The sequence below is a fragment of the Delphinapterus leucas genome, chromosome 13, assembly GCF_059928025.1.
Source record: "Delphinapterus leucas isolate spDelLeu-1000000601 "Yukka" chromosome 13, BTC_Dleu_Yukka2, whole genome shotgun sequence".
Lineage (NCBI taxonomy): Eukaryota > Metazoa > Chordata > Mammalia > Artiodactyla > Monodontidae > Delphinapterus > Delphinapterus leucas.
Window position 1 is genome coordinate 55284559 of NC_143141.1, and position 12390 is coordinate 55296948.

Below are 12390 nucleotides of genomic sequence, written 5' to 3' on the forward strand. Positions count from 1 at the left end.
TGCGTCCTCCCTTCCCCTCCAACCCTTCATACAGAGCCGATTTTCCTCCTACCCTGTTTACAAGCTACACCCCCAAGGCTCCCTGCGCTCTTTCAAGCCAAATATGCAACCCCACCTCCTCCGAGCCCAGGAGCTGGCCAAGCGCCCCAGCGCCCCCCCCCGCGAGGCGAGCCTCCCTTCCCTGGGCTCCCTGCGCCTCCCCCCACTGCACCACCTCCTCCGAGCCCAGGGCCTGGCCGCGCACCCCCCAGGCCCCTGAGGCGACCTCGCTGCGCCCCGACACCCCGCTACCTGGCGGGGACCGCAGGGGCTGCCGACTTCCGCAGCCCTCCGTTGAGGTTCCTCGCCTCGGCCCGCGAAGTGGAGCCCGCCAGTGGCCCCGGCCCAGGCCCGGCCTCGCTCCAGGCCGCATCCCCGCCTGGGGAAGGGGGAGAGGCCCCGGTGGCAGCGGCGGCGGCGCTTTCACTTGAGGCCCTGACCGGGTCTTTGCTGGCATTACTCAGGGCTGGAGACTTGGGGAAGAAGCTGTACAGCGTGCTTTGTCGCGACATGGCCACGGTCGCCGAGGCCCAGCCGCTGTGTCGGACCGAGCCACTAGAGGCACGGCAAGTACCGCGAGGGGCCTGCTGGCGGGAAATCGGGGGGGAGGCGCGCTCTGCCGGAGGAACACTGGCCCCATCGGCCAATCGGCAGGCCGTTCGCGGGCGGAGTCCCGGGCGGCGCGCGTCCGGCCCCGCCCCCTCGGGCGCCAGGAGACGTGGGGAGGGGAGGGGCCAGCACGCCGCGCGGGGTAGCTGACCGTGGCGCCTCCAGCCTCCTGCCCCCGCGGCATGAATGGTCCGGGTCTGGTTAGGACTGGAACACCTCGGCCCGAGCGAAGCTGGGCGCTGCTGCGGGGCTGACCCCCTCGGGAAGGCGTTCCTCTTTAGAAGGGAATCTGGCGGTCGCGGGGGTGCGATCACGCAGGGGCAGGTGTGTGCCGAGTGCGTGCACCGCGTAAGCATGAGTGGCCGCGGTGCAAGGGGTAAACCGAACGGCCACAGAAAGAAGCCCTGGCGGAGAAACGCCTTCCAGAGCCTGCATGAACAATCCTGCTCTGTTAGAACGCTTACCCCAAGGAACCGGAAAAGAAAAAAAGGATCCAGACTTAAATCAGCAGGAGATCAAGTCTTCTGTTCGCTTTGTATTCTCAAAGCGTTGCACATAGTAGGCACTTGATAAATACTTTACAACTGAACGCTAAGTTTTTGGCCCAGTATGAGTTTATGATTTAAAAAAAAAATTGCCAGCCACACAGCTTTCCTCTGCCGGGAAGCAATCCAGTCATTTCACATAGATTAACTCATTAAATCCTCGCAATAACCTGTGAGGTAAGTATCAATACTTCAGGTCCACCGTTCCTTATCTGAACTTCTTGGGCCAGGTGTGTCTCAGAATGCAGGATATTTTATATTTTAGAAAAGTCACAAGGTGTGAATAAAAAGTTCCTATTCTCCAAATTGAAGAAAGACGTTGGAAGACTGACAGCTCTTTGGCCCTAATCCCAAACTGTGAATAAGTAAGTATGGAATCCAGAATCCCAGAAACCAGCCCCAATCAGCAACAGCTGTGCTTTGGTGCGAACATATAAAGATCAGCTCTTTGCTTTGTTCAGGAGGCTGTGTCCTGCCACACCGTTCTCCTGTGCTAGGCATGTAATAAAATCAGCTTTGTTTCAGAAGCAGTATTTGAAATAATACTCTTCCCTACATGAGTATAATACATGACACCCTCAGAGAGTCTGGGGCAACACCCTAAAATCAAACGTCATATTCCTTCAGCAGAACATATGCTTTTTCACACTAAGTGGGATAAATATAGACTATAAATAGCCTTGGGTCAGCTCAGGTCAAAATTTGCTACCAAATGAGTTTGCACAAAACTTGTTTTTCAAAGCTTTTTGGATTTCAGAATTGCAAGTAAGGCATTGTTGACCTGTCTTATATCTCCTTTTTATGGCTGAAGAAACTGAGGCACAGATGGGTCAGATGGCCCATGACCGAACAGCCAGAAAAGGGTGGAGTAGGAATTTAAATCCTGTGAAGTGTTTCTGGAGTCCTGTGTTACTAATAGAAATGTTATATTGCCTTCAGTTTAACATCGTTTTATTTCATCCTCACAACATTATATTAGGTTGAACTGTATAAAATTGCCAATATTCAACCTCTTTTTTTTTGGTCATGCCACACGGCTTGTGGGATCTTAGTTCCCCCACCAGGGATTGAACCAGGGCCCTCAACAGTAAGAGCGTGGAGTCCTAACCACTGGACCACCAGGGAATTCCGTATTCAAACTTTTTCAAAGTACAAAAATTCTGTTTCATTTGATTCAACTTAATATGATGTTATTATTCTTGTTTTACAGAGAGGAAATGTAGGCTCAGGGGGAATGAGCCAGTTATAAGACAGAGGTTAAGAGCCAGTGCTTGGGGTAACTCGAGACCTGGCCTCTGACCTAACTCACCAGGCAGGTAACAGCAATTTTACTTCTCTCAACTTGTTTCCTCATCATTAATGAGAACAATAATAACTTCGGGCCAAATTTTGGAGGCCCGTTAGATGCTTCCCACAAACAGGTAAAACGAGTAAGAAGTCACACATCTGAGAATCATCAAACACACAATCCCTCGGTAGGTAAAGTCACCCAGCCTTCTCCATGCAGAAGGCACATACTGTGTGTGAAGAACACCCAACTCAGAACAAACAGAACAAGATACTTGTTCAGAGTTTGCTACCACCACTTGTGTCTGGCAGAGACTTAAAGGCAGACAGAGGAGTAGGAAAGCTTCAAAGTGAAAAAGCAGAGGCATCAGGTGTGCTGTGATTGGCCGTGGGGTAGCTGGAGGTGGGCTAACTAGAAGTAGAGCATCCTCTGTGATTGGTTTGGGGAAGCATACTTAGCTTCCTCTGATTGGTCCTGAGTTGGAAGTGGGGATTAAAAAAGAGAGAGAAGCTGGGGACTTCCCTGATGGCACAGTGATTAAGAATCTGCCTGCCAATGCAGGGGACACGGGTTCGAGCCCTTGTCCAGGAAGATCCCACATGCCACGGAGCAACTAAGCCCGGGTGCCACAACTACTGAGTCCATATGCCACAACTACTGAAGCCCGCACGCCTAGAGCCCGTGCTCCACAACAAGAGAAGCCACCGTAGTGAGAAGCCCATGCACCACAACAAAGAGTAGCCCCCGCTCGCCACAACTAGCGAAAGCCCGCACACAGCAACGAAGACCAACACAGCCAAAAAATTTTTAAAAAAAGAGAGAGAAGCTGACTAGTTATCAACCAAGTCCTGACAGTTCTGGGGCAGTTGCTGCAGAAGTCTTTGTCTTCTGGACTGGTTGCTGCAGAAGTTGTGATTTGGCTTCAATCTGCAGCAACGAGCTCAGGAAGTCAACTGTAGCTGCAGCAACCAGTCCAGGGAGCCAAACAACAGCCCCTGTAGCAATGCCTGTCAACTCATTGCCAAATGCAAATAATGATGGCTGATTCCCTTGCTGTAGCAAGCTCTGAGTAAACAGCCTTTGCTTGTTCTCATTTGGGTGGTCTTAACTATTTCCACATGTCTGAGAGCAGAGCCTTCCAGGCAGAGGTCAACAGCCTCTAAGTGAAAAGCAAACACCTTGAGTTTGGGAATAGCAAGGTGGCCCGAATGGTTGGAGGAGGATGAACTGGGGTGGGGTGGGGGAGCGGTAGGACGTGTGGTCAGGGAAGAAAGGCAAGGGCAGATGTTCCAAGGCCTTATGGGACTTTTGGCTTTGACTCTGAGTGAGCTGGGGAGCCACTGTAGGTCTTGAGTAGACGAATGACCTGATCTGACATGGACTGCTAGATTGAGAATAAACTGTATTTAATAAACAGCAACCTAATTGAGCTATATTGTTCTCTACAGAAGCAAGAGTGTGGAAATAGGAAGCATAAAGTCTAGGGGGAAAAAGAACCAGAAGAGCAGGAATCCGTGGTATTTATATCCAAAATTCTGGACACATTCACCCTGCGATGACTCATGAATAGGGGAGGGTGAAATACCCCTCAAGAGTTAACCATGTGTGCTCTGCACCTGTGCTCCCCACTTATGTGACACCTCCTTCAACTGCATTCTTACTTTGTGCCAGGCACTGATGTTGGTACAATAGATATAGCCGTGGACCAGACCGATACATCCAGAGATGTATGGAGATTGCTGTAGGGGAGCAAAATTTCCACCCCAAAATCTGTCTCTTTGACATGAGGATTAATTTAGCCTGATTACTTTTAAGAAACAGAAGACTTGGAAAATTTTCCTTGTTACCTCCCCCTTAACTGCCTAAAAGAATTTAGATAAAGGGCCTATTCCTGGAATAGAGCTATTACCATAGATGTCTGCAAAGAATATAGGCTAGGTGTAGCAGGGGAAACTCAGCAGGGCCTAGAGATCAGAGTCCACTCTGTCCCACCCTCTGCATGGACTAGCAAACATTTATTTACCAAACATTTGCTTTTCCATCTCCACTTGCATTGCCTTCCTCCCCTTTGAGGTCCCAAAACACTACCCCCAACATCCTCTTTTGTCTTTAGCTGAACACGGTATTTAAGGTGAGAATTTCTGCCATTTTGATGAGTTACTCAGTTTTCCTGGGCCTCTTCCATGTATACATGTTACTTAACTTTTATTGGATTATCTCCTGTTAATCTTACTCACATCAACTTAATTCTTAGACCAGCCAGAATTTAGAAGGGTAGAGGAAAATATCTTCCTCCCTGACACTGCTGGAAACACAAGCAGTTACAATATGCCAGTCCCAGTGGGCTCATAGATTATGTTAGATCACTTTGATAGGAATTTAGGCTAGTACCATGGTTCCCAAACTGGACACCAAGGCACCCCAGGGAACGAGAGCAAATTCACAGGGGCACCATGGGGTATTTTTAAGTTTCAAGGGAAATTCAACAACACCTGTCAGGCATCGTACTACTAACTGCAGTTAGTTCGCAGTTTCAACACGAACTCATGCTACATTTCTTTTAATGATATCGTTGGGGAAGAAAAAAACAGCATTTCCTCTACCCTCTTAGGTTCAGTTTTGGGTGTCTGCAAATTAAACTGACAAAAGAGATTAGCGAAAGAAAGAGTTTACTTTTGCATGCAATGCGAATACATGCAGACATGCTCCATGATGAGTAACTCAAAGGGGTGGGTTAGAACTGGGAGCTTATATATCTAACTTACTGGGGGAGTGGGGGAAGAAAAGACTTCTATAGTGAGGACAAATCGGTTTATTTAGGAAAGACAAATGGGTTTTTAGAATAGAAGACAAGAAAGTTTGTGATAATAGATTATGCAGGTACCAGCTCTTTTTCTATCTTCACGGCCATGAAACTCCCCTGGAGAGAGGATTTTCTCTCCCGTCCCACCCCCACCCCGTCCCTCCCCGCCCCGCCCCACCCCACCCCACAGCATGTGGGATCGACCAGGAATCAAACCTATGCCCCCTGCAGTGGAAGCACAGAGTCCTAACCACTGTACCACCAGGGAATTCCCCCTGGAGAGAGGATTAATGGCAGACTCATTTCTCAGAAGTTGCTTCTTTTAGTCAAAGTAAACTCCAAGAAGTCTTCTTTCTGCATCTGGTGAATCTCAAATGTCTTCAGCTTAAAATAATCTTTATACAAACTCTGGTATTCTGAATAGGTCCCCACAACAACATATCTTTGTGACACTGAGTTTTTGGTGTTTTCTGTGGTAAAAAGCGAGTACCATGTAGAATGAGTGTGGTGGTATCCAAATCTGATTTTAAACTTTGAGAAGTTGTACAGTGCCCAACCAGCACACACATTTCAATACTATGTATAGGTTATTTAAGAATGAAATAGGGGGCTTCCCTGGTGGCACAGTGGTTGAGAGTCCGCCTGCCGATGCAGGGGACACGGGTTCGTGCCCCGGTCCGGGAAGATCCCACATGTCCCGGAGCCGCTGGGCCCGTGAGCCATGGCCGCTGAGCCTGCGCATCCGGAGCCTGTGCTCCGCAACGGGAGAGGCCACAACAGTGAGAGGCTCGCGCACCGCAAAAAAAAAAAAAATATATATATATATATATAATTTTTCCTTTTAATTTATCTGTATTTTTTCCCCAAACAGCTACTAAATTATTAGGACATAAATGCTTATTAATTTGTATAGGCATACACTGCATTGAGGAACCTGCACACCACAACGAAGAGCAGCCCCCGCTCGCCGCAACTAGAGAAAGCTGCGCGCAGCAACGAAGACCCAATGCAGCCAAAAATAAATAAATTTATAAAGAAAAAAAGTTGTATGGGCATAAAACTTAATACATGGAACTGTTAAGTATTTCTTTTGGCCTAGGAGGCTTGGTTCAGAAGGTAATGAGATATTAAAAGCACCAGGGTTTAGTTTTATGAACCTCCAGCCTAGTGGTTAAGGGTTCTGCATTCAAACTTCCTGTGTTCAAATCCCAGCTGAACTGCTTACTGACTGTATGACTTTGTTGGGCAATTTACTTAACTTCTCTCCTTGCTTCAGTTTCTTCACCTGTAAATTGGGAATGATGATAACAGGACCTACTTCATCGGGTTGTGGTGAGGATTGAGTGGAATGGCTTTGTAAAGCCCTCAGTCCAGTGCCTGCACACCAATTAATGGGACACAGTTACATAAAGAAAGCTCTGAACATTTTCCAGAAGAATGCAGAGCTCTGTGTTCCCGCTCCGCCCATCTCAGGATCAGGCTGACCAAACAGCCCTTGCCTTTGTCTTAGGCCTCGGGAGATAAAGTCAAATCTGGAAAAGGAAGGGAGTGTTTTGTGAGGTCCTGTCCTAGCCCAATCAGCCCTTGATCACCAGGGACAAGCCTATAGTCTGACAAAGTCAGGTTTTTTTGGCCAGTTGCACAGAAGGAGACTCCATAGCATAGGAGGGACCAAACAAAGGAAACAAAAGAAAACCTACAATTATGTGCTTTGGGGGAGGGTGGAGTTTAGGAGAAATTTACCTGAAGCCATGTTTGGATAGGCTCAAAGCAAAGCAGGGTGTAAAGTCAAACCTAGACTAAAAGGTGGAAACTACAAAGTGAAGACAGATGTGGCATGGTGTGTCCAAAAAAAAAAAAAAAAAATCCCTTATCTAATGCAGCGCACCTGGGTTGTAAATAGAAGCAGCTTTTCTGTGTCAGAGTGAATTCGAACGTGCAGGCAAGGATGGGGTGTTTCATTCCTGCTGACAAAATTTCAAACAGCAGAGTTTCTGATGGTCTCTGATTTTAGAGGACAAGACTTCTCAGTGAGTAAGAAAGCAGGAGTCCTTTTGCCACTGCAGCTTGTCCTTGAGAGAAATAGTGTTTCCTGTTCAACTTTGCAACTGGCTTTATCTTTGTTATCCCAGCCGGATGAATGGCAGGGCATATTTTTAACTTCTCATTCCTTCTCATTGCTAACTTTTGCTTTCTCAGTCTTGGAAATGAGGAGGAGGGGAACTTGGTGGTGGCCAGGTAGGAGACAATAGCTGCATCCTGCCTTTCGGGCAGCAAGGGGACTGAAATCAAAGGTGTCTGTGCATTGCCTACGGCCCTGAGGTATGGTGGAGGCTGAGTGACTGGCTTGGGGAGGGTGGGACCTAGACCACCTGGAGAGAGGGGGAGACAGGCCAGAGGCCTTGCACACAGCCTGGAGCACTCTCCCCGCCCCCATCCCACCATTCCTCTTTCTTGGAAGCTTCCCTGTTATCTCAGACCACCAAGGGGGAGGACTAGCCCAGGCATTTCTCTGATTCCCAGAGCCGTCCTAGGTAGAATTGCCAGATACTTTTCTAATGACTAGAGCAACCCTTTTGCACTGAATGTGGTTTCAGCTTCTGATCTCTCAAGTCCGGCCCCAGTCTCCCTTCCCAGCTGACTGCCGTTCCTACCCTCTGCCTTCTCTGTTCTGGCATCATCTTCTCTCCTGAAGCCATACAGACCTGCTTTCAATCCCAGAGACCTCACATACAAATGGTGGCAGCCTGGGTAAATTATTTGCACTGGAGCCTTGATCTCCCAATCGGATAAATGGGGTGGACTCATATCTACCTCACAGGGGTATTGGGAGAATGGAATGAGATGAAGACAGTTACCAAGAATGTAACCTGTGCCCTATAAATATAAGTCCCTTCCTTTTCACATGCTGTCTCTGCCCCTTGCAAAGCTCTTGCTCACTTTTCCTTCGCTAATCCCAACACAAACAGAACTGAGCGGAGCCCTGCGCCCCCTGCCCCGCCACATACAAAGCCCCTCCGTGTCCCCTGCCTCTTGTTCGTAGAGAAGCTGAAGTCTCCCAGGCCTCCCTGAGTCACCAAGGAGCAGGCTCAAGCAGCTAACGATTAGGACATTAAAGTCACAGCATCTTTCAGTGTCTGGTGCACATTCCTGAGTTGTTTTACAAATACTGTAACTGCCACCAGAGGGAAAAGCTAACTGCATGATGACCAGACTATAGCCATGACATAAGCTGCTACGTCTTGAGCAGTACTGAATCTATGGCACGCACAATTCCAAGAACTGGCCTTAAGAGAATGGAATTAACACTATTGCTCATAATAATCTATATCTTTGTGGTGGACATCAAAATAATTATAGCTTGCTCTGCCCGTATATGTAAGCGGGCAACTGAAATTGTCAGCAAAGAGACGCTACCGTCCCAAGTTGACATCTTCCATCCTGAGAATACAGTACCCTACGTCAGCATGAAGAAATTATGGAAGATGGATCTTCACCCCTAATCCCATAGAAGTGGAATGATGTTCTGACAAGTGGGGATTTGTAAGCAGCTCTTGGCAGGAGAGAGCTCTTTACAAGAAAGAGCTCTCTGCAGGAGGCCTCTTTTGTCCTGTCACTTTAGCAGAGCTGTATTATAACTAACCTTAAACCAGGCATCCCCATGCTCTACTCACCTCTGGCCCAAGCACACCTTTCAAATCTTTTGATCACACAATACCTTGCCTAAACTCTTGGTTCTTTCCATAGATCGAAGAAATAGAAATGAAGAATAAGTAATTAACCAATGACCAGATCTCTTCCTTAAGTTCCCCTTCAGTAATCTCACAAACTGTGTAAACGAGATAGCATCTAAAGAAAGATGACTAGGAGTCGACAAGCCTGCTTGCAGTGGAAGATGGAAATTAGTCTGAGCCCCTATTTCCCTGATTAACTGAGGTTACTTCCCCTTTTCCCTTTAAAAACTTTCAGGGCTGAGCAGAATCTTTGGAGCTGGATTTGGGATGCAAGTCCACCTTTTCTCCAGAATGTCAGCTTTCTGATTAAAAGCAACACTTTCAGTTTCTACCAATACTTGCCTCTTGAGTGTTGATTTTCAGGTGGTGAGCAAGTGGACCTGAGTTCGGTAACACAAAAAGCCTTTGCCAGCTCAGTTGAAGTACCTGCCCAGCCAAGTCCCTCCTCTGAACACACCATCCCCTAATCAGGTAGCTTTAGTTTCAGAGAATGGCCTCTTAAGTTCCCAGATATAAAGCTGTGATTTGAGAGCTGTGGCCCTGAAACAGGAGGGAAGGGGGCAGGGCACAACCTTTGAAAGGATTACATAGCCCGAGGTCATGACATAAACGGATTAGAACCAAATAGGTCCAAAATGGTGGACAAGTCGACTTCCACTAGAACTTAGAGCCTCAGTATACACTAATTGTATCACATCAGCAAGCTAAATGACACACCCACAGGCTCCATGACAATTCTAAGGCAAGTAAGGATCAAAAAGTGGGTAGTGGCCCAATTCCTGGAGATCCCCGCCCCTTCTTTCGAAATAGCTGGAACACCCCTCCCTCTCATTAACCTATGAAATTACCCACCACTATAAAAACTGACAACCCCAGACCCTGGCGCCTTTCTCACCTTCTGAGATGGCCCTACACTCAGTCTGTGGAGTGTGTTTCTCGCTAAATAAATCCACTTCTTACCTATCACTTTGTCTCTCACTGAATTCTTTCTGCGATGAGACATCAAGAACCTGAGCTTCATTAAGTCCTAAAATCAGGTGTGATCTCAGTTGGAAGACTGTGGGTTTTGGCTGGGTTTGAGTCCCGGCCACCTGGGTTCAAGTCCCAATCTGAGATACACGGTCTTGGCCCCAACAGCTGTGGCATGTATTTGGTCCTGTGACACATCTCAGGTTGTCATTTGCCATTTCATGGTGAGCCAAACAATGATTGAACTGGCTAAGCCCTTTTGGGACCCACCCAGACCCCGAAACGTGGTATAAAGATTATTTTAAGCTGAAGACATTTGAGATTCAATAGATGCAGACAAAAGCCATCTCAGAGTGTCCCTCATCTACTAAAAGCAGGAACTTCTGAGAAACGAGGACTACCATAAATTCCCCCTTTGGGGTGAGTCTTCTCCCAGGAGAAAGACCAAGGGGAAATGTACCATAAATCCCCTCTCCTGGGAAATTTTATGGCCCTGAAGACAGACCAGGGGTACCTACATAAACAAACATTATCACAGACTTTCTTATCTCTCTTTTGCTCTCCTAAAAACCCATTTGTCTTTCCAAAAGAAATCTGGTTTTCTCATAGGAGCCTTTCCTATCCCTCCCTTTTCCCTATGTAGGGGTGGGTTTCCCTTCTACTCTTCTACGTTCTTTGGCTGGTCTAGTAACTAAATTGATATAAAACAGATTAAGAAGAGAAAAACAAAAGTTTAATAACATGTATACTTCCTTTATACGTGGGAAAAAAACAGGAAAACTAAGTCTCTGAAATGGACAAAGCCATCACCTTAAATACATCTTCGGCTAAATACAAAAGAAGATGGTGGCGGGCAGGGAGGTCAATTATGGAAGGTTATCAGGCAAAGCACAGTAAACAAGGGTAAGGTTGTTATGCAGGTTTAAGTATATGCCTTCTTCATTGTTAACAGTTTCTAGAGGTTTGGTCATCCTCCTCTTCATGGTAGAGGGAGGGAGACACCATCACAAATATAGATTTCCCTTATAAATGTAAATGTTTCTTACAAAAGGATAACTTCTACTCAGTTTTCGGAGCTTTTCCTCTGTCTGCTGTTTCTTATAAATAATCAGCCTAAAATAATCAATATGCCAGAGAGATACCTTTTAGGGTGGTATACTTTTCTCCCCTTCACCTACTAAGTTAGATATTGTTAAAAAAGAAACAACCAGCTCAAAATGGAGTCACAGGAATTCACTGGCACTTCAGTGGTTGGGACTCATCGCTTTCACTGCCGAAGGTCCGTGTTCAATCCCTGGTTGGGGAACTAGGATCCCACAAGCCATGAGGTGTGGCCAAAAAAAAAAAAAAAATGGAGTCACTTGTGCTAAGCCCCACATCAGTGTAGGGGACAAAACTTACCACCCCCAAATGTCTCTTTGGCATGTGGATTATTTCAAGCTGAAAACAATCAAGGTCCAAAAGACTCAGGAAGAAAATTTGACCTTCCCCCTAACTGCCTAAAAATTTTTTAGATAGAGGGCCTGTCCCTGGAATAGAGCTGTCACCAGAGATATCTGCAAAGAATATGGGCTAGGTTTGGTTGGGGAAAATCCGCAGGGCCTAGAGATTAGAGTCCACTCTGTGTCCTGTTTTCTCTGCAGGGCCCAGCAAACGTTTATTTACCAAACATTTGCCTTTCCATCTCCATGCGAATTGCCTTCCTCCCCTGTGAAGTCCCAAACCACTACCCCAACATCCTCTTTTGGCATTAGCTGAAGATGGTGGTTTCAGCCATTGTAAGTGACTCAGTTTTCCTGGGTCTGTCCCATGCATACATGTTATTAAACTTGTTTGACTTTCTCCTGTTAATCTGTCTCATGTCAGTTGAGTTCTTAGATAGCCAGAGAACCTAGAAGGAAAAATTCTTCCTCCCTGACGTCAGCAAACCAAGACTTAATACTGTAAAGAAAAAGATGTTTCCTGCCATTCCAGTTCTACAAGGATGAAGCCATTAGCCACCGCCTTGCCCACCAACCACGTGCCTGAGGGAATCCAGGATGGAGAAAACAAGAAGCATTCTGTGCTTTAGATATACAAGCCCCTAGATAGTTAATATACATATCTAAGGAAAAATGTCAGTTACCCCAGATTCTTGCATCTTCCCATACATAGGAAAGCACTAAAACCATTAACTTGAGATGTCTGTTCTTTGTGATTAGCAGTAATCTTTTTATGCTTGACTACACTTTTTCTGAGCCCCCCCAAAAGAAAAAAAGGTTTATATATGTCCTGGCTCCACCCTTACCTCTTCAGAACAGTTTCTCAGAGCTATCTGAGAGCCTTTCTCCTGGGCTATAGTCCTTAGTAAGATGCTGAATAAACTCAACTCAGAGCCCTTAATGTTGTATGCTTTTTTCAAGT

The 12390-nt window shown here is 46.7% G+C and overlaps 1 protein-coding gene and 1 non-coding gene across 7 annotated transcripts in view; both read right to left on the bottom strand.

Moving 5' to 3' along the window:
• MSH6 (mutS homolog 6) overlaps positions 1 to 12390 on the bottom strand; it is a 125783-nt gene that overhangs the window by 16927 nt on the left and 96466 nt on the right. Inside the window, exon 1 of one of the 6 annotated variants that reach the window (XM_089922347.1) lies at positions 303 to 675. The exons of 3 other annotated variants lie outside the window; for them this stretch is intronic. In XM_089922347.1, the coding sequence (XP_089778473.1) occupies positions 303 to 496 (194 nt within the window). In that variant the 5' untranslated portion in view covers positions 497 to 675. Of the gene's footprint in view, positions 1 to 291; positions 676 to 12390 lie in introns of those variants that run through there. 2 more of the 6 variants (XM_089922346.1, XM_022573901.3) reach the window with 2 other exon arrangements.
• Positions 2246 to 2318, bottom strand: TRNAK-CUU (transfer RNA lysine (anticodon CUU)). The gene has a single exon. It is a non-coding gene; the product is annotated as a tRNA-Lys (tRNA).